The sequence below is a fragment of the Musa acuminata genome, chromosome BXJ2-9 (genome assembly GCF_036884655.1).
Source record: "Musa acuminata AAA Group cultivar baxijiao chromosome BXJ2-9, Cavendish_Baxijiao_AAA, whole genome shotgun sequence".
NCBI lineage: Eukaryota > Viridiplantae > Streptophyta > Magnoliopsida > Zingiberales > Musaceae > Musa > Musa acuminata.
In genome coordinates, this window is record NC_088346.1 from 21772185 (window position 1) to 21797829 (window position 25645).

The 25645-nt window shown below is 34.7% G+C and overlaps 1 protein-coding gene across 7 annotated transcripts; it reads left to right on the forward strand.

Annotated features, from left to right (window-relative positions):
• Nucleotides 1–43: 43 nt before the first annotated feature.
• Nucleotides 44–25645, forward strand: LOC103998348 (mitogen-activated protein kinase kinase 3). 7 transcript variants are annotated; one of them, XM_018831097.2, is made up of 11 exons: nt 47–264; nt 2380–2503; nt 5386–5640; nt 8417–8635; nt 8741–8878; nt 9040–9207; nt 11552–11665; nt 13297–13404; nt 13819–13910; nt 18343–18734; nt 25628–25645. In XM_018831097.2, exons 2-10 carry the CDS (start codon nt 2402–2404, stop codon nt 18704–18706), a joined length of 1560 nt encoding a protein of 519 aa, XP_018686642.2. In that variant the 5' UTR covers nt 47–264; nt 2380–2401; the 3' UTR covers nt 18707–18734; nt 25628–25645. The 7 variants fall into 7 exon arrangements, with proteins under 7 accessions (XP_064982179.1, XP_064982177.1, XP_064982175.1 ...); XM_065126101.1 differs by lacking the exon at nt 25628–25645 and having other exon boundaries at nt 18343–18885; XM_065126102.1 differs by lacking the exon at nt 25628–25645 and having other exon boundaries at nt 2385–2503; nt 18343–18885.

Sequence of the window (25645 nt, forward strand, 5' to 3'; positions counted from 1 at the left end):
CAGGACGAGACTTACAAATAAATTGCACAGGATCCGACAATTCGACAAGCCTCTGCTAAACTCCGCCGCTGTCCTCGCCACCGCCTGTCTAGTCTGCCCTCTCGCGCCGCTGGATCGATTGCTCATCGACCCTACGACTGCCTTCTTACCCTCCACGCCACCCGCTGCCTTCTTTTGGTATGTGAGAGAAAGCTTCGAAGATTTCAGCGGTCAATCGTGATCGGAAGAAGACTTGTTCCAAAGTGACGGGATCGAGCGTAGAAGGTGAGGACTTTGCATTCAGTCCATTCCATTTCGATCACCGCAATATGTTGAGTACTGGACTTCTTTGCTTCTAAAGCGCTTTCTTGGCAAACAAATCGGCATCTTTTTCTCAAATTTTGGTTCTTGTGGGAGAGGGTTTGATCCGAGCGAATCCGGTCCTGCTTGAACCCGTTAATTGCTTATGGTTTTCTCGAATTAGCATCTTTTTCAGTGCATACTTTAAAATTCAGCCTCAAATCATGCATTGCATCACTACTATTCAAAAGACGCAGTTTGATATGAACTCAATCGTAAAAGACAGGACTTGTAGTTTTTTGTTTGTGCAATTCCAGTGATAACTGATTAGAATTCAGTTACTTGGATGAAATTGAAGTTATTTATTATAACTAACATGACTTTGGGTGGGACTTTTATGAAATTTGATTCCTTTTTACTTAACTTCAAAGCAACCCTGTGCCGCGATGAACAATCTTGCACTTCTTTCTTTTGACATATGTCGTAGTTTTTCTCTCTTATTTAACACCGAACTTGCACCCGACTCAAAGGGTATCCATGGGTAGGTTTAGGTATAGTATGTTTGTTGTCATATATGCAAGCCACATTAGCGAATTCATTGAGTTGGACGTGTTCAAGACAATCTAAACTATTTTTTTAATCTAATTAATTCTAAAATAAGGGTTCATTTTTGGGACTGATAAGTAAAGAATTGGCCAGTCCTATTGTGCCTAGTTGCATGAAGTACAAACTTATGGAAAGATTTTTCCTGGTAAAGTCATTGCATATTCAAATGTTTTAAGAAATTGAGCAACAAAATGCTTCATTTAATTGGTGGCTCTTCCTGAGGGTGGGACAATATCAAATTCCTACAATGAAGCAATGGAGGTTTCTTGGAGATTCAAGTGTCATTTACCTAACTATAGACGCATCATGCTTATTATACTGTATTCAGCAAGGAGTATGCCTACATTAAGATTCATTCTAGAATAATCCGTAAGATTGTTCTACTTGATCTTTGAACCTTTAAAACTTCTAAAATTTATCTTTGTGATGTTGGATGCCTATCCATAATATGATAATTCTGTACAACCCATGAGTATGATGTTGACAATCCAATCTGAAACCAACTCAATTGAAAGGACACTTTTGTGACAGAGATTTAATTTTATTACTCAGAGCTGGCCTCACAATAGCCACAAATTGTCCTATATGAGGATTCTTAGTGGATACAAATTCAGGCCCATAGGTATAGAGGAATTTTAGCTGGCCTCTGTTGTTTCACTTTTGATATATATCACGAGTGACATAATGTTGGTCCTATGAGCACATGAGTTTGGTGCTCCAATAGATAAAATCACAGAAGCAACGAGACAAGGGGTTTCATGTCATGGCTGTGGCATGTGATGCTATATACCCTGTTGTGGGCAAGTGACTTACTGCAGAAGAGCATCCATGCTCCTCCACTATTTCAAGCTCAAGCAAACATCTTTAGCTTAAAATGGACTTTAATATTCTAAAAGATTCTGTAACTCTCAAAACTTTCTTAGTTTATACTACTCAGGACTCGTAATTTTTATTAAACCAGCAGTTGCTACAATTACGGACCGACTATCCTGACAAACATTGAACTCTTCTAATATTTATAGAGGGAATCTAACCAGTTAAAGTCAACTTGCACTTTACCCTAAAAATTGCACAATTCCAAAAATAATCCATAGATGAGTTTATCACTAGATGATGAGCGCAGTTAAGGTTGAACTTTTAAGCCTTAAAAAGATGATACTTAGTTTTTGATTCTATGTGTGACTTCAAAGGCTCAGGGAGACCTGGCATCGAAGAGCACGAGTTTTGATATATATCATGAGTGACATAATGTTGGTCTGTGTATAAAAATAATGTTGGTATGTGTAAGAGAACTAAGATTCAATGTTTTAGTATGCCTTTCTGAAGAAATTTGGTCTGTGTATGAGATTTATTTGACCTCTGCAAAAAGGCATAGTAGCCATATTTTGTTTCCCCCATTTACCTTTATTGATGATCTTTCTTTTGAAGCTGATTATTTTTATACATGCATTCTCCCAGTCATTATCTTGATTCTGCTCTTAATCTTAAATTTAGATCAGAGTGATAAGGAGTTCTTATGGCTGGTTTAGAGGAGCTGAAAAAGAAGTTGGAGCCCTTATTTGATTCGGAAAATGACCCATCATTTGGAATGTCTATGGATCCTTGTGATTCATATATGGTAAGTGTAAATTTGATTGGTTATTTCTTGAGTCTCTTTGAGAAGCAAAATTTTATGATAGAATGTCAAGTTAACCAGAATTAACGATAATTTAACTTATTATTCTTTTTATTGGATTTCGATTGATGTCTCTCATCTTGACTTAGAGCATTTGAGTGGGTATACATTGAGTCTTACATTGATTAAATTTACAAATGTTCTTACATGAGTATGTAGTTCCATAGGTACATGTTCATACTCCTAATTGTAAGTATTTGAAAAGAAAACCTTAATGCCAATCTAATGAAATATGTTCCACGGGACACAGTTTATCAAGGCTTTTAAAAGACTATAGTCTTAAATCTCCAAGTAAAAGAAAGAATAAGGATGCTAGAAATTGAAATTTGACAGCAACGTGCAAAGTTAGATTGAAAAGCTTTTGTTATAAAATATTGGGTTGAACTGGGACGTCAGCAGTGCAACTGGAGGCTTTTTGTAAAGAATTAGGCTTATCATGTAAAGTTCAACGGCAGGAAAGAGATTTTTATAAACTCTATATCGAATGTTATAGTTAATTTGCTAAAATTTTGATAAGTAAAGGGGAATTGCACTTTCTCCACCTGTATTTTGTCTGCCTGCTTTTTTGTTTGCATATCATAATAAGGAAAAAAAATGTTGGCAAATGATGGAATCTGTTTATTATTAGAATTCACCTCTTCCCAAGGATGCTTCCATCTTTTTCAAATGTGAAGTGCTAACAGAAAGGTAAAACCAGGGAACTGAATAAATCCAAATGTAGGTGAGGAATGTGCAAATATCCTTGAACAGAGGTGGGCAAAATGCAACTTATAAGTTTTAAGTGATTGGAAAGACTAAAGATATAGGGACTAGACATGCTCTAAATTGATAAATTTCATGCATCTAAGAAAATACTGAATGGCCTCAAACCTTATGGAAATAAGAAAACCCTCCTTCAATACTTCTTGTAAATATTAGTCAAAGTCTATATTACATCTGAAGGGACAACTTTTTCTGTAGTCTACAGGATCTTAATATCATTGAAAGTTCCAAAAAATAAAAAAGAATTCTTAAGCCCTTCAGAAATATGCAAGGAGATATATGTGCCCTCTAAGACTTGATTCTTAAGTACTTGGGAACTTTTCCAACCAAAACTATTCCAGAATGAGGACTTCAAAATAAGTCTACAACTTTTACGTGGAACTAAATGCTCTGTGAAGCAATAAATATAATAAGGATGAAACTTTGATAAAAAGATAAAATAAGAATCATGACTTTAACTCAACCTAAAAAGCTTTGATCAACCTAGGCCCAAAGGACAGCTTTAATTTGCATTTAATATGATACATTCCTGAGGTGGTTAGTGCTGAAAGTTCATATTGCAATGCATCATGACGGGCTACTGTAGTTACAAGGAGATTTCAATAGATCTTCAAAAACAACATGTTACTTGTATTAGATGACAAGGACAACTTGGTGAGGTTCTTTTGAATTGTTGTCTCTCCTTGTCAACAACAAAAATAAATAATTTTCAGGACCTAGAAATAACGTTCCCAAGGTAGGGTGATCTTTAAGATTAAAAAGCATGGAAAGCAGTTCTTGATCCCTTAGCCAAAGTTCTTGATTCTCAGCCACATGCTACATTATATTTCTAGTATGAATTGAAGCGTTAATGGTTTTGGGTTCCTAGTTGTAGCTATAACCTTTGTGGATTTTTTTTCTCATTGACTTTTTTAATGGTAGCTTTCGATGCTTTCTCGTATGTGTTTAAATAACTTGCTTCTGTTTTATGGAAAAAAGCACACAATAAGCTTATCCTTTATACGTAGTCCATCAACCACATAGATAAGTCTCTTTATATTCTTGGAATTGCAAAATTTTACTAGTTAGTTTTCCATAGGAAAGTTCTTCTTACTTAGAACCAAGGTTTGTCATACCATGACGTATCGTCCGATATGGGTGGTACATATTGATCCGATGGAGGACCGGTACATACATACCGGTTTGTTGTTATGTCTCATCATACCATGTGTTAGTACGTCGCTATGGTATGGTATGTACCATACCAATGATTGATTGGTACACCGGTGTGGATCAGTAAGGCAAATCATGCTTAGAACACCAATTTTGTCTTACTTTTTTGTGATCTATATCTACTGGTCTTCATAGTCTGTTTGTGTTGACATGGAATGATATAAGGTATTACTGAGCTCTTGTAAAAAAAAAATTTAGGAGCTATAGAGTTCTGAGACTTAGACAGCAGATGAACTTATACCATGACTTAATGCCTACAGATAGCTACTTATCTATGGAGTTATTCATCACCATTTACTCTTGTGTCCCCCACGTTCTATAGGTTGCTTCATTATCGAATTCTTTTCTAGATCTTGATCTTTGTTGAGGTTTTCAGTTGTTAATGTATTGGGAGTTCATCTGAGTGTTGCTTTAGAAGTTCAAGCTGGTAACCTACAGATGACTTCCATTCATGTATGTATTATGTCTTTTATGTGGTGATGGACTTGTTGGGATTGTCAGTTTTTCCTTCGTCAAGTTTGTTAGCTATTACATTTCATTTATGAAGCTTCTTACGCATGATTAAAATGAAGGATTGTTCATTGTTATATCGTGTCATGATGTTATGTGGATATCTTCCTAGAATGCTACCAATCAATGTTGGGCCAGTCAACACTCCCATGTGGAGGTCAGCATAGGCTAAAATATGCCTAGCCATATCTACCTATGACAAAGTTGAAATTGTATGTTTTGACCCATGAAGACATGTACGATTAGAGCAAAAATCCTTGTATGAAATTACATATTCAGGTTTTGTATGGCTTACTTTTATGTTTGCATTGAAGACTATATTGACTTTCAGTTTTTTGAAGGTTTCAGATGGTGGAACTGTTAACTTATTGAGCAGATCTTATGGAGTGTACAATATTAATGAGCTTGGATTGCAAAAACATCCAGCTGTGATAGGAGATGAAGCTGAAATTGGTGAAAAGACATACTGTTGTGCTTCACATGAAATGCATGTTTTTGGAACCATAGGTTGCGGAGCAAGCAGTGTGGTCCAAAGAGCTGTTAAAATACCAATTCATCGGATTATGGCGTTGAAGAAGATAAATGTATTTGAAAAGGTTTACCTCCATGCTTATTTTGCTTCCTAATGCTTGATGGTGATACAAATCATACGACAACATTATTTTTTGCATTTGATAAATGTGTAGATTGCAAAATCCTAGCCCTGAACAATTGTTTAGGGGCTATGTCTCTATTGCTAATCAACAGGGAACCCCTTGCTTGTTTTGTTTTAAGTGGAATTGCTTTTTCATTATCCAATATAAACTATTTACTTCCAGTTCCATTTTTCATTGAACAAATTTTTCATGATACATGAGGTACCAATTTGATTTTGTGGGTACTGGTACAAACTACAAAGTTTTACCACATATATTTAGTTTAAATAAATTTCTTTTTTCTTGTTGAGGTGTACTCATGATTGTTCAGACAAGTATATACCATCTGATCCTTAGGTTTTTGTTCTCTCCTGATGTTATTTAATAGGTCCAATGGATTATTTTCTTCTCCTAGGCATAAATGTATTTATTCATCCATCCTATCACAATAACGGAAAGTTTAAATCAGTGTAACATGATATTGGAACCTTTGTGGGTAATAGTGATTAATCTTTTACCCTTCTTCAGTTTAAATGCTATGATGTAGGATAAGAGCTAGAGGGGACTCTTAGAGCTAAAACAATTTTTTTTTTAATTTGATAAGGGTGTAAGAGTAAAAAGGGAGAGAGAAGATATTGCTCAAACTGTACTTTGACTCCTAGGCCTTCACGCCATATGATCCATGCATGGACAATGGAATCACATTCTAGGAAAAGAACGTGATCTCACACCACTCACTCATGAAGAAGAAAATAGGGAAATATAAATAAAAAGGTTCTAAATTTTTTAATCAGGATTATTTAGATCAATCATCTCATGTTATTTTTGGAGTCTTTCACTTTTATTTTTGCCTATTATTTACAAGTTCTTTTTCTGAGATTAGTTTTCTTAATCATCTTCAATCAAACACATTTGCCGAATCCATCCTTTTTTAGCTTCATTCCCTTTTCTTCTCTTTAGACAATCATGGTGGATGATGTGGAATTGTATATGATATTGGCATGTGATAAGGTATATATTTCCAAAAAGAAACTTAAACAAACAAATTATTACAAAGCCTAAAATAGGACAGAATGACTTCTGCTTCATTTTGCATTATGTTGTCACACTGTTCTTGCTGCAATAGGTTCATCTGTGCTCTCTTTACACATAAATATCTAATCTAAAGTAATCCAACAGATGATTTATATGAGAAAGTGATGTTGCAGTTTGTTGAATGGACTCCACTAGGTAGTTGTGAAGACCTAAGGATCAAGTGAAGCTTTGGTTAGTTTCTAACTTGTTAGATTAGATTTCAATTTCTGATGCAGATTTAGGATCAAGGCTTACTGTTCTATTTGTAATTCTATAGACATGAACTTCTTATTGATAATACTAGAAATATCGACCAGATGGTCTGCTTCTTTTCCTGGTAAAATCCTTCCAAAGTCGATGCCCTAAAATGGATTTTTGGCAGAGGAATAAGTGTGCTGTGGCCAGTTTATCTTACTGTTCTAAGTGTAGGAATTATAGTATTATTCAGTTACAATCTAGCCATTGATTACTTGTTGGTCTAAAAATAGAAAAAAAACAGAGATTATTGTACATGATTACCTGAGGACTTCAACTTATCCCTGTTGCTCGCTGTATGTCTCAATTTTCTACCATCCAATCATTCTAGCAACAGATAATTTTCTCACTGTAGTCTTAAGTCAATACTGTATTATTAAAGATGTGGCCAACTTATTTGTCTCCTCAGAAAAACGTCAGAGCAAACTCTCAAAGTTAAAGCATTCATGCAGTCATACTATCACTCGTTAGTTAGATTGAGGTTATCTGGGACTTGTACAAGAACAATTCTCTTATGATGGGTATGTAACTTCCTATATATATGTTGTGATAAACCATCATGATCAGTTCTCTATGGTGTGAAAAAACTGGACTTTGGATGTTCACTGTCATTTTGTACAATGATCAGAAACTCAACCTTCTTTCTTTCTCATTTGCCGGGGACAACTTAATGCTATTCACTTTGGCAAAGGAAGATACTTTGTATGCTTTCCAGGTAAATCCTTAAAAGTCATTGCCCTTGTTTGGTTTATGAATGTACAATCACAATATATGTTCCAAAACTACTGTCCAATGGAATTGTGCTCAATCAGTGGGTTAGCGTGACATGTTCCGAAGGTCGTTACTTGACGAGCCCATTGTTTGATGGTGTAACCCCTCACCACCATTGAAGGTCTTAACTGGTCAGAAGTGCATTCATATGAACAAGTTTGTCCCTTCTCTTTCATCTCTGTTATTCTATGGCTATATTTGGTAATTAGAGTCTATTGTGCAGTTTGCAACATAATATAAATGTCCAATCAGCTACTCTACCTAAATACATTTTCGAGAACTAACAAGGGTAAGGTCATATCAAAGAATTTGCTATCTGAAACAATATCTCAGACCACATGAGAACTGCCCCTTAATTTGGAATTTACCATATTGAGTTTCCTATTTTTCTTTCTACCCACTGAAGAAAGATCCGAAGGTTGTAGAGCTTTCATGTCCTCACAGGGCAAGGAGTTTGATTGTTTTCTTATTATATTATAGGAAATCATCTTTTCAGGAATTTCCATGAGAGCTCATTCATTCCTTTGATAATATGTACAATTTCAATTTACTTATCATATTTTTCTCTTATGAACATTCTGGAAGTTGATAGGCACATCACACTTATTATTTTTACATGTTTTCTTTCACTTTGAAGGAAAAAAGGCAACAGCTTCTTAACGAGATAAGAACCCTATGTGAGGCATCATGTTATCCTGGCTTAGTTGAATTTCATGGTGCATTCTATACCCCCGAATCTGGACAAATCAGCATTGCCCTGGAGTATGTGGATGGGGGTTCACTTGCAGATATACTGAGGCTTCAGAAACTTATACCGGAGGCTGTCCTTTCATGTATGGTTCAGAAACTGTTGCATGTAAGGATCTGTTGCTTCAATTGTTGATCTGATTATCTTAACCATTTGATAGTGTAGTACTTCTTGTTCCTGATGGATGATCTCCTAGATATTTCCAATTTAAAGGGTCTAAGCTACTTGCATGGAGTAAGACGTCTGGTGCATAGAGATCTAAAGCCAGCCAATTTGCTTATAAATCTCAAAGGAGAGACAAAGATTACTGACTTTGGTGTCAGTGCTGGTTTAGATAATTCAGTGGCTATGGTACGTGATCCGTAATTCATTGTTGGTGATCATGACGTTATTACTTTGATTGGTACCTACTTTTTTTTTGAACTTTTGCTAACAATTTTCTTGTTTCTACATAACATCTTTGGAATGGAACTTGAGAAGAGTACATAATGTAAAGTCTGTTTCTTTGTCAGTGTGCCACATTTGTTGGCACAGTCACATATATGTCACCTGAGAGAATTCGAAATGAGAGCTATTCCTATGCTGCTGACATTTGGAGTCTTGGATTAACCATACTAGAATGTGGTACTGGAAAGTTTCCATACATGGCAAATGAGGGGCCTGCAAACCTAATGTTGCAGGTGAGATGATTTTTTTTTTCCCATTTGTCTGCTACATTAATGCTCATGAGTTATGATCATCATTAATTAAAATTTTTTTAACACCAAGTGACTAATTGCTTATCTGAAATATCGACAAGTGTAACATTTTGCAAAGGTGTTTGTCAAATGCAAAAGTTGGGAGAGTTTAAACTAGTATTATATTGATAGTTGAAGCCTTAAACCCACTGGCTGAATATCATGGTGCTTTAGAATGAAGATACTTGGTCTGTAATATTTACAGTCAAGAAGATATGGATCACCCCTTCTTGCACCAAATATCTTACCATTTCTATAGGGATTGGAGCTATATTTCTTTCAACAATTTCTATGTGTTTCTACATCCTTTATCTGAGACGTTAAAAAATAAAATGGACAATTTTTTTTAAGGAACACACACAAACAATAGGATAATGGTGAACCGATCATTAATTATTTCTTTTTCATTTTTGAATTTCATATTTATAGAAATAGTAATTTTGTAAAATAGTAATACGCAAGGATTGAAATATCGTACCGTACCGGAGTTTCGATCTTCTCTCGGTACGATATGGTACTGTATATTGAGCGGTATATATATATATATATATATATATATATATATAAGTAAAAAAAAGAAAATTCGGCAACGTCGCATATATATATATATATATATATTTATTTATATATTTATATATAAAATTTTAAAAAGCTATATGCGATGTCGCCTCTCTTCTCCCAAAGCGGGGCGACGTCACATTAAAACGAGGCAACGTCGCCTATATATATATATATAATCTTTTATTTATATATCTATTTGTTTATATATTTATATATATATTATATATAAAAAAATTTAAAAAAATGTGCGACGTCTTCTCTTTTCTCCCTAGGCGGGGCGATGTCGCCGAGGCAATGTTGTAGAAAAATGAGGTGACGTCGCCTATATATATATATATATATATATATATATATATATATATATATATATATATAATTTATAAAATAAAAAATATCGTTCGGTAGCAAGCGGTCTGCGTACCAGTATACTGTCGGACCGGTTCATACCTCCCGTATCAGACGGTATCATTCGAAACTGTATACCTTGGTAATACGTATCCTACTAAGACAGAATATATAACTTAGTATCCTCTTTCCTCAGGCAAAGGTTTACCTTTATTGAATGATTGATTCACATTTTGCTTATTTATTTGATGAAGAAACAAACAAAAGATGCATGTTGCTGAAGCTCTTTCGAATTAAGTATGAGTTAGTCTTAATTGTTCTAATATATATTGTTTTGATAGTTGAGTATCAAAGTTGATCCGTTATGACTTGGTCTAGGCCTAGAATAACTCAGCTGAATTTTGTTACAAATTATTAAGTTACTCAATTAGAGATATTAAACTAATTTCAACAATAGATATTATTTGCTTTATTAATCCTGATGGATTTGATTTATGAAAAATTGAACCAAACTGTAGATGGTATGAAACCATTTTGCTGAATCAAATTTGGGCAGAAACTAGTTTAAAGCATTGGGGAAACCTGATTTGTGTGTGTGGTTAGATAAATTGGCAACTTAGATTTAGGAACTATTTTGATATTTACTTTTGGAATTCGCTAGTTGCGCATCAGGTTAATGTTTACATGATTGACCCAAAAATGTTCATTGTGCATAGTTTTCTCACCTATGCGATATATATATATATATATATATATATATCCAAGGATTTTCTGAAAATTGAATTGCATTGTGTATAAACCTGTCAACAGACAACTTTATGGAACATGCAAATGTGGAACTTTGATGTGCATGGATTACCTTTAATTTGGTTCCCGAAGGTTTCTCTCTAATGTAACAATTGTCGAAATTTTATTTTTTCTTTCAAAATTTGTGTTAATCTAATCATTGCATGGTTAATCAAAATGTGTCATTCTTCAATGTGATAAAATGCCACTGAAACCTTACAATTGCTAACTAGCATGAGGCATGTCTCAGTAGTTGTATCAGATATATAATGGAGAAAATTATACTGTTTTAGTACAGCACTTGCCTGAGATACTTATTTTATAAATTGTACCTAGGAAGTGTTGAATTATATCAGGTGAAGTCGCCTTGCAGTTATCTGGCTTTTGCTTTGTTTTTGAATGAAAGGAGTGATGATCAGAAAGTAGTGTTTATATCTGTCTTCTCGTTCATCTATTAGAAAGCAGTAGAAACAGTAGCAAGGATATGGATACAACCTGAGCAAGAAAAAACATGGACCGATTAGCTCAATCTCATTGGAATTTATTGATTGTTTACTGCAACATTTAACTCCTTGCCTGTATAATGAGTTTGCAGATCTTGTATGATACATCACCAACGCCTCCAAAAGATTCATTTTCGCTGGAGTTCTGCTCATTTATTGATGCCTGTCTTCAGAAGGAGTCTGATGCAAGGCCTACAGCTGAACAGGTAAGAAAATCTTATTATCCTTTGTGTGTGTGTATGTGTTTTTGTCTGAATAAATTTTAGGAACTGAACTTAAACCTGACCTCTTCATATTGACATGTAATTCCTTTTATGTTAATAATATATCTTAATGTTATTCCTATCATGTGTTTAGCAGAAGCTGCTAGGAAGTAGCATAGTTTTCCAGTAAACATTTATTGTAGTTGTGAAATGATTAGCACGATCAGGATTCAGGATTTGCCAGTCTTTATTGATAAATGTTATATAGTACTGTTGTCAATCTTTTGTTTACTTTTTCTTTTTTAGCAAGTTTTTGTATTTTAGTTTGCCAGCTGACAAGCATGAGTATGTTATCTACCGATCAAGGATTCTGGTTCTTTGGTATGGGGGCCTGTTGTACTTTTCTAACATGACATAACTCCATATCATTCTGGCTAGCATGTCCATTTGTAGGCCAAATATGTCAATAATTAGCCTAGCCATGAATTAGCACTTTTAGAAGGAAGCGGCAAAATGTGTTGATACTTCTGGCATAATATCTAGTAATGTGTTGATGAAAATTTGTTAATTGACCTTTAGTGATTGATAATTTAGTTGAGAGGTTATCAGAAAAACTGCATTAATTAAATACAAAATAGAAACAAGTTGTTGGTCCCAATAATTTTTGGGTCTTGCCACATGTATCTTTTTCGCCACTGAGCTCCATAAGTAGTAATTATACATCAGCAAGTTATGGAACAAATGGGCAGCATAGTACTAATATTCTTTCTTTTCTTTTGAGGCAGAGGTAGCAGGAATAACAACCTATTTCATTAAGATTATGAAATGAGTACAGGAAAAGGGGGAAATGAAGAGAAAAGAGAGCAAAAAAGAACTAAAAAGTAACAAGAACTGGGAGAAACGAAAGCTACAAGTATAGTCTCAACTCTCAAGCGTTCAACCCCAAAATCATTGAAGGCATGATCTAGGATATGGTTTTGATGCCAGTGGACCTCTGAAAATTCTGTTGTAACAAATCAGAGTGGGTAGTGTGTCAAGGAACTGTGGTTCACACCTCTCATGTCACTTTATTACCAACCTTTATCTAGTGAACCATGATATATTGGTTCTGGTGTGTGATCATGCCAAGATAGCAAGTAAAATGGAATGAAATATTCCTAGTGCTATATGCTTCTCTTATGTTTTTTACTTCTTTTCTTTCAAAGTTGCAAATTTCTTTTGCTAACTTCTTCCATTATCTTTAATCTCTTGTTTATTCTAACTTATTGAACTGATTCAGTTCTTATTCTATATGTTAGAATTTTTTTTCTTTTGATTTGTTTCTTTCATACTTTTTGGTTCTGCTTGACTTTCATATTTTATTTTAAGGCATAAAGTTCCAAAATGCTTCCGAATAATTTTGCAGTTCTGTGAGATATACCAGTTTTGAATTAGAAATATAATAAACACAACTAACTTCTTTTTAGATGATCATAGATGGATTATTCAACAAAGTTATCTCATGTGATTTGTGCTCCTCGGCTCCAGATTGTGCAAAAATAATTGAAGAAGTATCCATGTGACATTTTTGCTCCCTGAATGTGCATCTTTTGCTTCAGTGGTATTCTATTCTGCTAATAATTCTCATTTTGCAGCTTTTATCCCATCCATTTATCAAGAAGTATGAGAATTCTGGTGTGGATTTAAGAGAATATGTTAGAAGTGTTTTTGATCCAACTCAGAAGTTGAAAGAAATAGCAGATGTGAGCTCATTGATCTGTTTCACGATCATGTTTCTTGTATTCTTGATTGTAGTCTTTATGCTGGATGTGAAACATGTGGATAATGGCATAGTGTTGAGTGCTTCTACAAGTGCTTGATTGCCATCTCATGATGCACGGGCTTGCTATATGCCAGAATTGTGTTTGGGCTTCTAAGAGAACATATAGACATATATACATGCTTACACAGAGATACATTCATGCGTATGGTTTTTTTTTTCCAAAGAAGTTAAACTTGATCAACTATTTCAAAGGAAACATTCATGCATATGTTAATATTAGGCAATGTAGGTAACTTCTCATTTTTCTTAACTATTGAACCATGTTCTATTGAAGTCCCAAGTATCGATGTCCTATCTTATGTCTTTTAATGATGATTGATTTGTATGATTGCAGATGCTTGCTATTCACTATTACATGCTTTTTGACGGATCTGATGAGCTTTGGCATCACATGAAAACATTCTATACTGAACGCTCAACCTTCAGGTATCCTGTTGAGTTAGATGAAGAATGTAATCTTTGCAGTGTTATTATGCATAAATATCGCTACTCATGTCATATATTGGCATCGAGCATTTGTAGTGGAGTATGCATAAAGTTCATATGAAATGCTGTGCTTGCTGTATGGTTGTCTTTATGAGTAGGGCTCGTAATAGGCTAGCCAATTATCCTCTTTTCTTTAAGCTGTGCATCGAACTTTATTTTCCAGATGCCTGTTGAGATTATAGGGTTGCTTCAGGCCCATGCTGACCATTTCATTTCTACCTAACAACATAGATTATAGTTTCTAAAGGGTGTGATCATATAATTCATATGTAGATAAAGCATTAGCTATAATGTAATACTGGACATTTTAGAAATATCCATCAAGGTTCTCAATTTCGATTTGTACCGGTGTACCGAGCCTTGCTTGGTACGATATGTCGGGGCATCCCGATGGTACATTGAAAAAGAGCTGAAAAACCTTCAAAAATACCTGAAGGTAACGATCTAAAAATATCGAGGCGTATCAAACGGTACGCCTCAGTAACGATTGAGATACATGGTGTACCAATTGATACACCTCGGGAAATCCAGGGCGTACTGATCGGTATGCCTCGGTAACGGTCGGATTTCGACTGTTACCGCCCGGTATAAACCTCGTATTGCCCATTACGGGGTCAAAACACTGGTACCGCTTGGTAGAGGGCGGTTTGCGTACTGGTTTCCTCTTAGATTGATATGCATTGTTAGTATCGACCAGTACACACATCGAAACTGAGAACCTTTTAAATATTGAATATTAGGTTCCGCGATTGTTTGGACCACTAGGTATAGGTATGTTGTACAGTATACTGTTCTGTGTCACTGAAAAAAATAATGAAAAATTAATTATCAATTGATGTTGACTTATGTGGTTTGATACCATGCCTTTGTCAATGTTTGAAATATTAGTCATTATGTACCAATCTGATTCGTATTTGAAACTGATATCAATATCTATATTTGTGTTATTAGAGTGAATTGACAGGACCCATGTGAGGTAAAAACTTTCTTATTTGACTGTATTAATACACCCTTAGGAAGATAGATTTGGTTATGACATGATATGGCTTATCTATAAAGATAGTAATGGTTTTATAAACTAATGGTTTCAGACAAGGATTGCAATTTCGTGTCGACTGGCCATACTAGTCTTTGGCCGATCCGGTATGTCTCGGTGTACAATACATGGTGTGTTAGAACATGTCGACAATTCCAAAAAATGCTCAGAAAATCTCCAAAAATTCATGAAAATTAGGAAAACGCTTAAATTAGGGTATTTTAGTTAGAAGTTAGAACTAAATGCAAATTTAGTTTTATTTCACTAAAAAAAATCCAAATAAGGAAGGGATAACAGATTTATCTTTTTTGGATGTTGACGAGTTTGCAGCATGTTCTAAATGGTTCTTCTGTTAATATTGAACACGAGTGAGAATTTGTGAGAATGAGAGTGTGATTGAGTGAGAAAGAGTGTTTGAAAATGTGAGATTGAAATAGGATAAACGATAGGGGAGGAATGGGGTTTAATAGGCATTCATATGGGTCTATTGCTCAAATTAGTTGTCGAAACCAATACAATCTAGGCCTTGATTGATGTCGATCGAAATCCTACAATTACAGATCAGTAGTGGTCATATTTTAACCATTTCGCTTGGTAAAGGGTGTATCGCCTAATACATCCCACCCAACTACTATATTGCCCGGTACAAGGCAATCCACGTTCCGATCAGCTGTCAGACCGATATGTACCGCCTGTACCATACAATTTCAGTAGTACGTCAAACTATGGTTTTAGATTAAGTAGGATTAAATTGAATATAGATACACTTTTGTTAATATTAGGAATAGACAGGAGGATATAGTTAAGTTGGATGGGCAAAGTAAGTAAAAATTTTAGTATCTTGGATCTTAGCTCAATTAAAAAGATGAAGAGATTAATGAAGATGTTATTCATAGAGTAAAAACTAGATGGTTAAGATAGAGAGGAGCATCAGAGTGTTATGTAATCAGGTATCTTTGAGAAAAAAAAAAATATATATAAGATAGTTGTTAGACTAGTAATGTTTTATAGATCCGAGTGTTGAGCAATTAAAGGAACAACATATATAAAAAACTTGTGTTGCTGAGATAAGAATGTTGAGTTAGATGTATGAAATTACCTAAAATGATGGGAAAAAAGTTTATATTTGTGAATAATTAGGTATTGGTAACTTCACGGTTGGTCACCCGATAGAGAGAGGGAAGAATGACTCAACTCAATTCGGACCCGACGAAGGGTGGCATGCATTGTGTTGAAAAATCGAGGATAAAATGAACCATTCCAAAATCAACACATGGACACCTCCACCTTAGCAATGAAGACTGCCACCTCATCAGGACAATTGTGACATGGAACCACATAAGAGGTAGTTGAGCCACTCGGCAATTGGTTGAGCCACCTAGACCGATAGTTGAACCACCTTGGTAATAGGTTACACTAGCAGATGGTTGTGCCACCCCCACAACTACCTAAACCGCTCAACCGCCAATAGTCACAAGACCTTGGGTATAAATAATCACTCTCATTTATTTACCTCTGTTTTGCACCCTATTTCCTTTGCACCTTGGGCATTGTTGACTTAAACATCGGAGAGATCGAGGGCGGGTGAAGCCCGTCTTGGTCTTCTACAGGGTCTTGGGCTCCATATTCAGAGATCGGGCAACATCTAGACTCCATCGATCGATTCCCCTTTGACCATCCATGACTTCTCGGGACGACACATGCCACCTTTCACCAGGTCTGAAATGGTTTGAGTTGTTTTTCCCTCTCTTCATCAACCAACTTTGAAGTTAACAAATTTGGCCCTTGCAGTTCAAGGACTTGTGTTATGAGCATGTGCTCAAGAGATCTGCCAGAAGAAATCATTACTAGTATGAAGAGGTTGAGGAAGACTTAAAAACACTTTAATAGAAACTATAATAAAGGTTTAAATACTCTTAAAACATATATTTTTTATCGATCTCACTGATAGCAAAATATTGCTGATACCAAATAGTTGGGACTTTAGGGCTTTGTTGTTGTTGTTGTTGTTTGTATGATTGTCATATATGTAGCTAATGAGGAGCATAAGTATGGTCTTGTATAAGTCTTTCCACAGAAGTACATTACACCCTGACACAAACCTTAAAGAGATTATAATCCAAAGTCCAGATTACATACTGCTGGAAGTTGATGCTTTTACAAGCCTTACGCAGATGCTATACTTGTTCTGCATGTATAGGGTGCATTAAGGAAACTGTAGATACTAGTATTATGAAGTGATCATAAATTATATTTGAAGTATCTAAAATGTACTAGTATCATGTTTTCGAATGTGCGTGACATGAATATTGCATCATTTGAAATGTCCATCCTCGTGTAGCAGCCCGATAGGTTCAAGCTAAATCCAACTCAAGTCACCTTTTTGTTAATTCACTAAATCATTAAATAACTCCAAAAGTGGCATAATCTAAGAACAAACTTTTATTTGTTGGATCATTAGTGTCTCAAAAAGTTCCGTTGGAACACCCAAAAAGAAAATCAATTAGGTGCAGATATGTGTGTGTATAGAAGCCTGCTCCTTGGTTTATCTGTTTTTTCCATCCCTACTCGGGAGTCATGATTTCAGATTTTTCAAATTCATAGGCCCAATCTATCACTGGTAAGGAAGACAACCACATCATAGTTACACAGATCAGTTTTATGTAATATGCTTTTATGAACCTGTAGCTTGTGATATGGAACTAGCAAGTAATGTTAAAAAGAATTTTTATATTCATTCTAGTAACCTGACTCAATTAAGTATGTGAAACCCAATAAGTTGTATTTTTATATATATCTTTGTTGGATATACATACACTTGTTGTACATCTACATGATCTAGGCAAACAAAAGATAAGATTCCTAATTGATGAGAGATTAACCATAAGAGTTAAAAGTAGTGCTCTTATTGGATTAATTTAAGCATTTTCTGATTGATGTTTGTATCATTGTGGATATTTTGTCATAATACTTCTTCTGCTCCTTGTATCCTGATATCATAAGTGCACTTTGGTGTTCTAAAGTTGCAAATATCACAGATGCCTCTTCAAAGCTATAATTCATAATTACCCATCAGAATGTCATGGATATCCTCTAAAATTGAGAAATTTCTTGAATGCTGCAACTTGAATTGTTTCATGGTATATGTGAAAGAATTGAGTGTAATATATGAAGGTATGTTGACTAAAGGTGGCTACACATGGTATTTGTAACTTTAAAATGGAGCACTGAAAAATTTACCTATGCCAGAGGGTACATATGAAATTGGCCCCTTGAATATATTTTGAGAATGAACTTCCTTGTAGATGTGCTAATATCCATTCTTTTTCTGATCAGCTTCTCAGGAAAGACATACACTGGGCAGAATGATATATTTTCAACTCTATCAGATATACGGAGAAAATTGGCAGGTTGTCGGCCTCAAGAGAAAATTGTTCATGTTGTGCAAAAACTTCAATGCCGTCCCCATGAGCATGATGGAGTTGCAATTCGTGCATCTGGATCATTTATTCTAGGCAGCCACTTTCTCATATGTGGAAATGGTGTTCAAGCAGAGGGAATGCCCAACATTGAAGAACTATCACTTGATGTCGACAGTAAGCGTGTGGGAACCTTCTACGAGCAGTTTATTATGGAGTCGGGGAATTCCATTGGTAGTTTCTTGATAAGCAAGCAAGAACTGTACATATTGCAGGCGTAGGCACATTTCGAAAGGCTGATCTTTCAAGGTAAATGAATCCAAACCCTTCTGCTATTTACTAATGAATTGTACGTTCTAGTTCTAGTCTTTTTAACAGCAAACTGCAACATGTTCTCTTAACTCAAGACCTTGGACCAGTGCTATTGGCATCTTTTCCTTAAACTATCTTTGTTCGAATAGATGGTAGTGGTTCATTAAGAATTTATCATCCAAGGGTGATTGGTCTTCACCGCTAAAGGATACAACCCTACTTAGATAATTGTTGCATTTGCATTTAGGTTACATTCGCAGCAAAATGTTTCGTTTTCTGCTTTATTTTTGACATTCCCAAGTCCAAATGTCAGTTGTGATTGTACTTACTATTAGGATCGAGTCGACACTAAGAGAGGGGGTGAATTAGTGCAGCAGATAAAAACGTTGAGTCTGAAAATCATTTTGTTCGATGAAAACTGATATCGGAAATGCGTAAGTTGAAAGCATGCGGAAGCATAGTGAAAGTAAGAATTCAGTTTGCAATAAAGGTAAATAGCAAGAAGTAAATGCAAACTAGATTTTTATAGTGGTTCGGTCGTTGTGACCTATATCCACTTCGTCGATTCCTTTTCCGTCGTGGCTACTGGTATCCACTAACAATCTTCCTTCAATGGCCGAAGATCAACTATCCTTTTACACCTCTCTTCTCCTTTTCATAGATTTAGGAGACAATATTTTACAATCCTATTTTATAAGGTATCTTTCACACACCTCCCTTAGAACTCTCTCTAAGCTTTAGGAGGAGGGCACTCAACTTTCTAATAGGGTTTACAACTTTAGAATTACAGAGTTTCGCTCAACTTTCTTGCTAGTCCATGCAGGAATAGCTGGGGTATTTATAGACCCCAAATGACTTTAAGATTTGGAGCCAAAATTCAAATCCCCGAGATTGTGGTAGCGCCTAGTGGCAGGGTGCCCAATCTGGCGGTACCACCACCTGACAATCTCTCGGAGACTGTGTTTGGGCGGTACCACCGCCTGGTATAGTCTCAAAGATTGTGCCACGACGATTTTACCTGTTGGGTCACTGTTTGGGCCTTTTCACTTGGCCCAACATAACCCAAACTTGGGCCCAATTGACCTCTAATTGAGTTGACTTAATTACATTCTAAACCGACTCAAGTAGACTCTAAACTAACTCGATCTAGACGTAATCGATTATAAGCGAATCCTATGTTGTCCGACATGTCATTGGTTCTTCTGGCATTTCGTCTGATCCTTCGGCGCATCATCCTCTCCTTCGGCATATTGCCTAATAAGAATGTTGTCTTCTCGTAACAGTTGATCTCCTTGGCATAATGTCCGATCTTCTTGGCCCGACGCCCGAATTCATGGACCGAAGCCTTCTGCCGACACGTCGACCGATCCTCTGGCCCGACGTCTAATCTTCTGACATGTGTGCTCTGGCCCAGTGTTTGATTCTTCCTACTTTAATTGATTTGTCTTTTCTGATCGAAGCTAGTCCTGCATTACTTAAACTCACATTAAATCATAAACACTATCAATTGGTTTCATCATCAAAATCCGAGATTCAACAATCTCATTCTTTTTTATGATGACAACCAATTGATGATAGAGTTGACCTTAACTCCCCCTATCAATATGCCATATTGTTAAAACCTTGAATTCAAATTGAATTCAAATCAAAGCAATCATGATTCACATCATTCTATACATGATCATCATCATAACTTCTCCCTCTTTATCATCAACAAAAAGGAGAAGTGCAATTATCAAGTTTTAGATATACAAGTTTTATAACATACAAGCTAGCAACAATTTTGAGTTGTGCAAATTTTGCTTCTTGAGATAGGCACGATAGAACTTTTGCTTCTCTTGAGATTGCAAGCTAGCAATTCTTGGTGATGTTCAAGATAGTAAGTTCTTTATTCTCTTTTGAGAAGTGCAAGATAGCTTGTTTTTGCATTTTCTTGAAGTGTGCAAGCTAGCAAGTTTTTCTTCCTTTTGCAATGTGTAAACTAGCAAATTTAGCAAGTGTTACATTATATTAGAACATGCAAGCTAGCAAATTTATCTCCTCCTTTGTCATTGTCAAATAGAAGGGAAGAATATAATTTTCTATTTTTTTTCCTTTACATCAATTTTCACATCATGACAAAGATAAATTTAAATCAAATGTGATGAGGTATACAATTTATGAATATAAGAGAGTATCATAAATAAACCATCTCAATTTATGAAAGATATAATATCAAAGATTATTTGAATACCAAAAGATATGATTCATATAGAAAATATTTTCTAAATCAAAATGCAAGAATCATACAAGAATAAAGAGCAAGAAATCTTGATTCATAAAAGAAAATCTCAAGTTAAGAAATCAAGAGAAGGTTCATGATTCAATTGGAAAAAAAATCTCATTTAGATTCAAATCATCAAATCATCAAAATTATTTTCAGAAGATTCAAAATGACATAAATTGATTTATCAAGAGATTCTAGTGATTTTCTCTCTCTCCTTTTTCATTCTAAACAAGAAAGAAGAAGAGGGGAACTTTTTAATGGTGCAATTCATTTTCTTTTTACATCAATGCTCTAAGCATCACATAAATACAAAGGTAATCATATGAAAATCATAACATGAAAGATGAAAGATAAAAAAGGATCAATTCGTAAATGATTCAACTTGACAAATCTCTTTTTTAAATAATTAAAATAAAATCTTAGGAGATCAAATAGTAAAAGATCTTCGGTAGAAATTTTTAGTCATGAATTCCGAAAAGGATATTCTCTTTAGTAAATAACAAAAGAATTGTAGGAGAACAAATAATCAATGATCTCGATTCATGCATAAGAAATCTCATGATTTATATCGAAAAGCTTCTCTTAAATATATAGCAAGTAGAATCATAGGAGAATAATGAAAAGTCTTAATTCATATAAAGAAAATCTCAACTTATTACGATTTGATAAATATTCTCTTAAAAGAGTGAATCATACGTGCATTAAGAAAGATGTTTCATGTTGAATATATCACAAGTCATAAATGCGATAAATGATTTAGTTGAATATATCATCTCATTAGTAAAACAAGTCATATGAAAATAGATCCAAAATCATCATCAAAATTACTTTTTGAAAAATTCAATAAAGGCAACGTAGATAGATTCCTATAAAAAATAGCTCAAGTTCTTTTAGTTCCAAATTTTATGATTGATTTTATGTAAGCATGCTTTTATCTTTTTATACCAAATCAAACCATGCATCATCATTTAATATCGAAAAATAAATTTTATCATCAAAATCATCGTGACCAAAAATATAACACATTAAACATAAGGCTTCTTTAAACAAGAGATTTGATTTATCATTTTAATTCCAATGATAATACATTTTTCTTTTTATGTGTTTCATATGTAATTAATTTTATATAAGTATATTCAAATTTTTTTCCTATTAAAACCATCTATCATGTTTAAAACCGAAAAGCAATACAAAATCATCAAGATACACATAATTGTTTCTTATAATATATAAGGAATTAATCTTATTTGATGTGCAAGTATTATTACAAAACATACAATTGTCATGATTATATATATATATATATATATATATATAACACTAATCATGAAAAGCACTAAGTAATTTCATGTTAAGGAAAAAGAGATTCGATTGAGTCGCTTACCTTGTTGACATAAAGTCGTCAAAGCACAGTTTGCCACCTTGCCCTTGTTCTTTGGATGAGCTCGTTTTCTCAATAGTCACCTTAAGTGTCTTTTTCTTTTTTCGCAACCTCTTCTTTTTAAGTTTATTTTTATTCTTCGATTCTTGTTTTAAAATTTTCTTAAGCTTTATTGTTAAGAATTCAAAGTCATCATCACTTGAGCTTTCGCTCAAGCAGTCTTTATTTGTTCTAAGTGCTAAATCCTTTCTGTTCTTTGGAAGGTTCTTCTCAAGTTCATCACGTTCCACATAAGTCATTTCGTAGGTTATCAAAGACTCGATAAGTTCTTCAATTGGAAAATGGTTCAAGTTCTTACATTCTTAAATAGTCATTACTTTAGGATCCCAACTCTTTGGAAAAGATCTTAATATCTTGTTAACAAGTTTAAAATTTAAAAAACTTTTATCAAATGCTTTTAAACTATTGACGATATCCGTAAAATAGGTGTATATGTCTAACAATAATTTCGCTTTGTTTCATATGAAACAACTCGAAATCACTCTATTAGTGCCTTCGTGTGTGATTTCAAGTGTGTGTCAAATCTCATAAGCCGTTCGCAAATAGAAACACGATTAAATTCATTTTTGTCTAAGGCGCAAAACAAAGCATTCATAGCTTTGGCATTCAAAGAGAATGTCTTCTTCTCCGAATCATTCCAATCGTTCATTGGAAGAGAAGACTTTTGAAATCTGTTTTTGACAATATTTTATAAATTCAAATCCATATAAAGCAAGAAAACTCTCATCCGAGTTTTCTAATAAGTGTAGTCCATCCCATTGAACATGGGAGGACGAACGATAGAAAAGCCCTATTGAAAGTCGAAAAGAGTCATTTCTCTTGGCTCTAATACCAACTGTTAGGATCGAGTCGGCACTAAGAGGGGGGGGGGGGTGAATTAGTGCAGCGGATAAAAACGTTGAGTTTGAAAATCTTTTCGTTCGATAAAAACCGATATCAGAAATGCTTAACTTGAAAGCATGCGGAAGCGTAGTGAAAGTAAGAATTCAGTTTACAGTAAAGGTAAATAGCAAGAAGTAAATACAAACCATATTTTTATAGTGGTTCGATCGTCGTGACCTACATCCAATCCGCTGATTCCTCTTCCGTCGAGGCCACCGGCATCCACTAACGATCTTCCTTCAATGGGCGAAGATCAACTACCTTTTTACACCCTATTCTCATTTTCATAGGTTTAGGAGATAACATTTTACAACTCTCTTTTACAAGGTATCCCTCACACACCTTCCTTAGAACTCTCTATAAGCTTTAGGAGGAGGGAACTCAACTTTCTAATGGGATTTACAACTTTAGAATCACAGAATTTTGCTCAACTTTCTTGCTATTTCATGCAGGAATAGCTGGGGTATTTATAAACCCCAAACGACTTCAAAACTTGGAGCCAAAATTCAAATCCTCGAGATTTCGGGGTACAGGCGGTACCATCGCCTGCAGCCTGACATTGGGCGGTACCACTGCCTGGCACCCTACCATTGGGCGGTACCATCGCCTGACACAGTCTCGGAGACTGTGCCACTATGATTTCACTTGTTGGGTCACTGTTTGGGCCTTTTCACTTAGCCCAACATAGTACAAACTTGGGCCCAGTTGACCCCTAATTGAGTTGGCCTAATTACATTCTAAATCGACTCAATTAGACTCTAAACTAACTCGATCCAGACATAATCGATTATAAGCGAATCCTATATTGTCCGGCATGTCATTGGTTCTTCCGGCGCTTCGTCCGATCCTTCGACGCGTCGTCCTCTCCTTCGACGTATTATCCAATCAGCATATTGTCTTCTTGTAACATCTGATCTCCTTGGCGCAATGTATGATCTTCTTGGCCCGATGCTCGAATTCACGGATCTAAGCCTTCTGCTAGAATTATAAGGTATACTTAAATCCCCATGAAATGTTAGGAGCGGAATCTTTAGGGTTTGGACTAAGGTTTAAAAGTTTAGTAGAAATTATATATAAGGATGTAAGCACTCTTGGTTTAATTAAAGATCTTTCCCATAAAAAAAAGATTTATGTAGTTGATTCTAAATAGATAGGATAAGGGTAATGAGATGTTTATGAAAGTTTGATGATATGTCTAAAGATGCCTACTGAAATCCCTGTGCCTAATAGGGGATGTTGTACAGGATCCCTTAGTGTAACTTTACTTTGGTCCACAAAGGGACGGTTGGAAACCTAGTAACCTAAATCCTTCTACGTGTATAAACTCAATCACCAGTATAAATAATATTATAATAATTATAATATTATGACTGTTTTGACTATTGAGATATACAACCAAAAAAAAAACAAACAAACTGTATTTATATTTTAATTAAAAATATTTTAAATTTTTATTTATAGTTTTTAGTAAAACATTTTTAGGTCTTATCAGCTTCCAAGAATAGCAGGGTGGATCTATAGGTCGGTCGATCAATCTAAATTATCTTCTTTCTTTACCTCTTTTATGAGTGTCCAAAAATAGCATGGGTTGATCTATAGGTGAATTTAACAGAGGTTCTTTACACAAGATAAAGAAGATAATGAGAATTTTCTACTTTGAAGAGTATATAATTTGCCGAGTTAAACTCACGTCACACCCAACCAGCCACATAAAAATTTGTCCTTTCCTATCGATTGTAAGATCATTCTCAGAAACACATTCTACATGTGGCAAGCAAAACACACACGGGAAACATCAAATCCATGGTCTGCTTCGGTTGCTTGTAGCTGTTTCCATATTGGCTTCTGAAGAGGTTTCTCCGGTCTTTTGCATATTTCCCATTTTTCTCTGCTTGCTCTGACAAAACCCGAGAATTCAGAGGTCCCAACTTGAACAAATAAAATATTGCATTGGTCAAAATAGCAATTGAATTGTTTTCACTATTTATATGGGATTCATAAAAAAAAATCTGCAAATAGATCCAAATTAAGAGAGTGATCTGATTGTTTTTTCAGAAATCCTCAACTTTCAGGTACTTTAATAAGTTGTTCCTTCCACAATAAGGATTTAAACTAATCAGTTTTAACTTGGATACTTGTCGGAGTGGCATTGAATATTTAGTAGCCATAAAATACAATAAAATATTCTCTTTTCCTTCAATTTCTTTATATATATATATATATATATATATATATATATATATATATATATATATATATAAAATTCTTTCTCCTTTCTTTTTATTTTTTTCTTCTCTATAGATACAAAAGTGATACAAA

Excerpts from the sequence above, each read along its gene's own strand:
- LOC103998348 (XM_018831097.2), top strand. The coding sequence starts at position 2,402 with ATGGCTGGTTTAGAGGAGCTGAAAAAGAAGTTGGAGCCCTTATTTGAT. Across the intron at positions 5,641-8,416 it reads AGATAAATGTATTTGAAAAG|GAAAAAAGGCAACAGCTTCT; the intron begins GTTTACCTCCAT and ends TTCACTTTGAAG. Across the intron at positions 8,879-9,039 it reads TAGATAATTCAGTGGCTATG|TGTGCCACATTTGTTGGCAC; the intron begins GTACGTGATCCG and ends TTTCTTTGTCAG.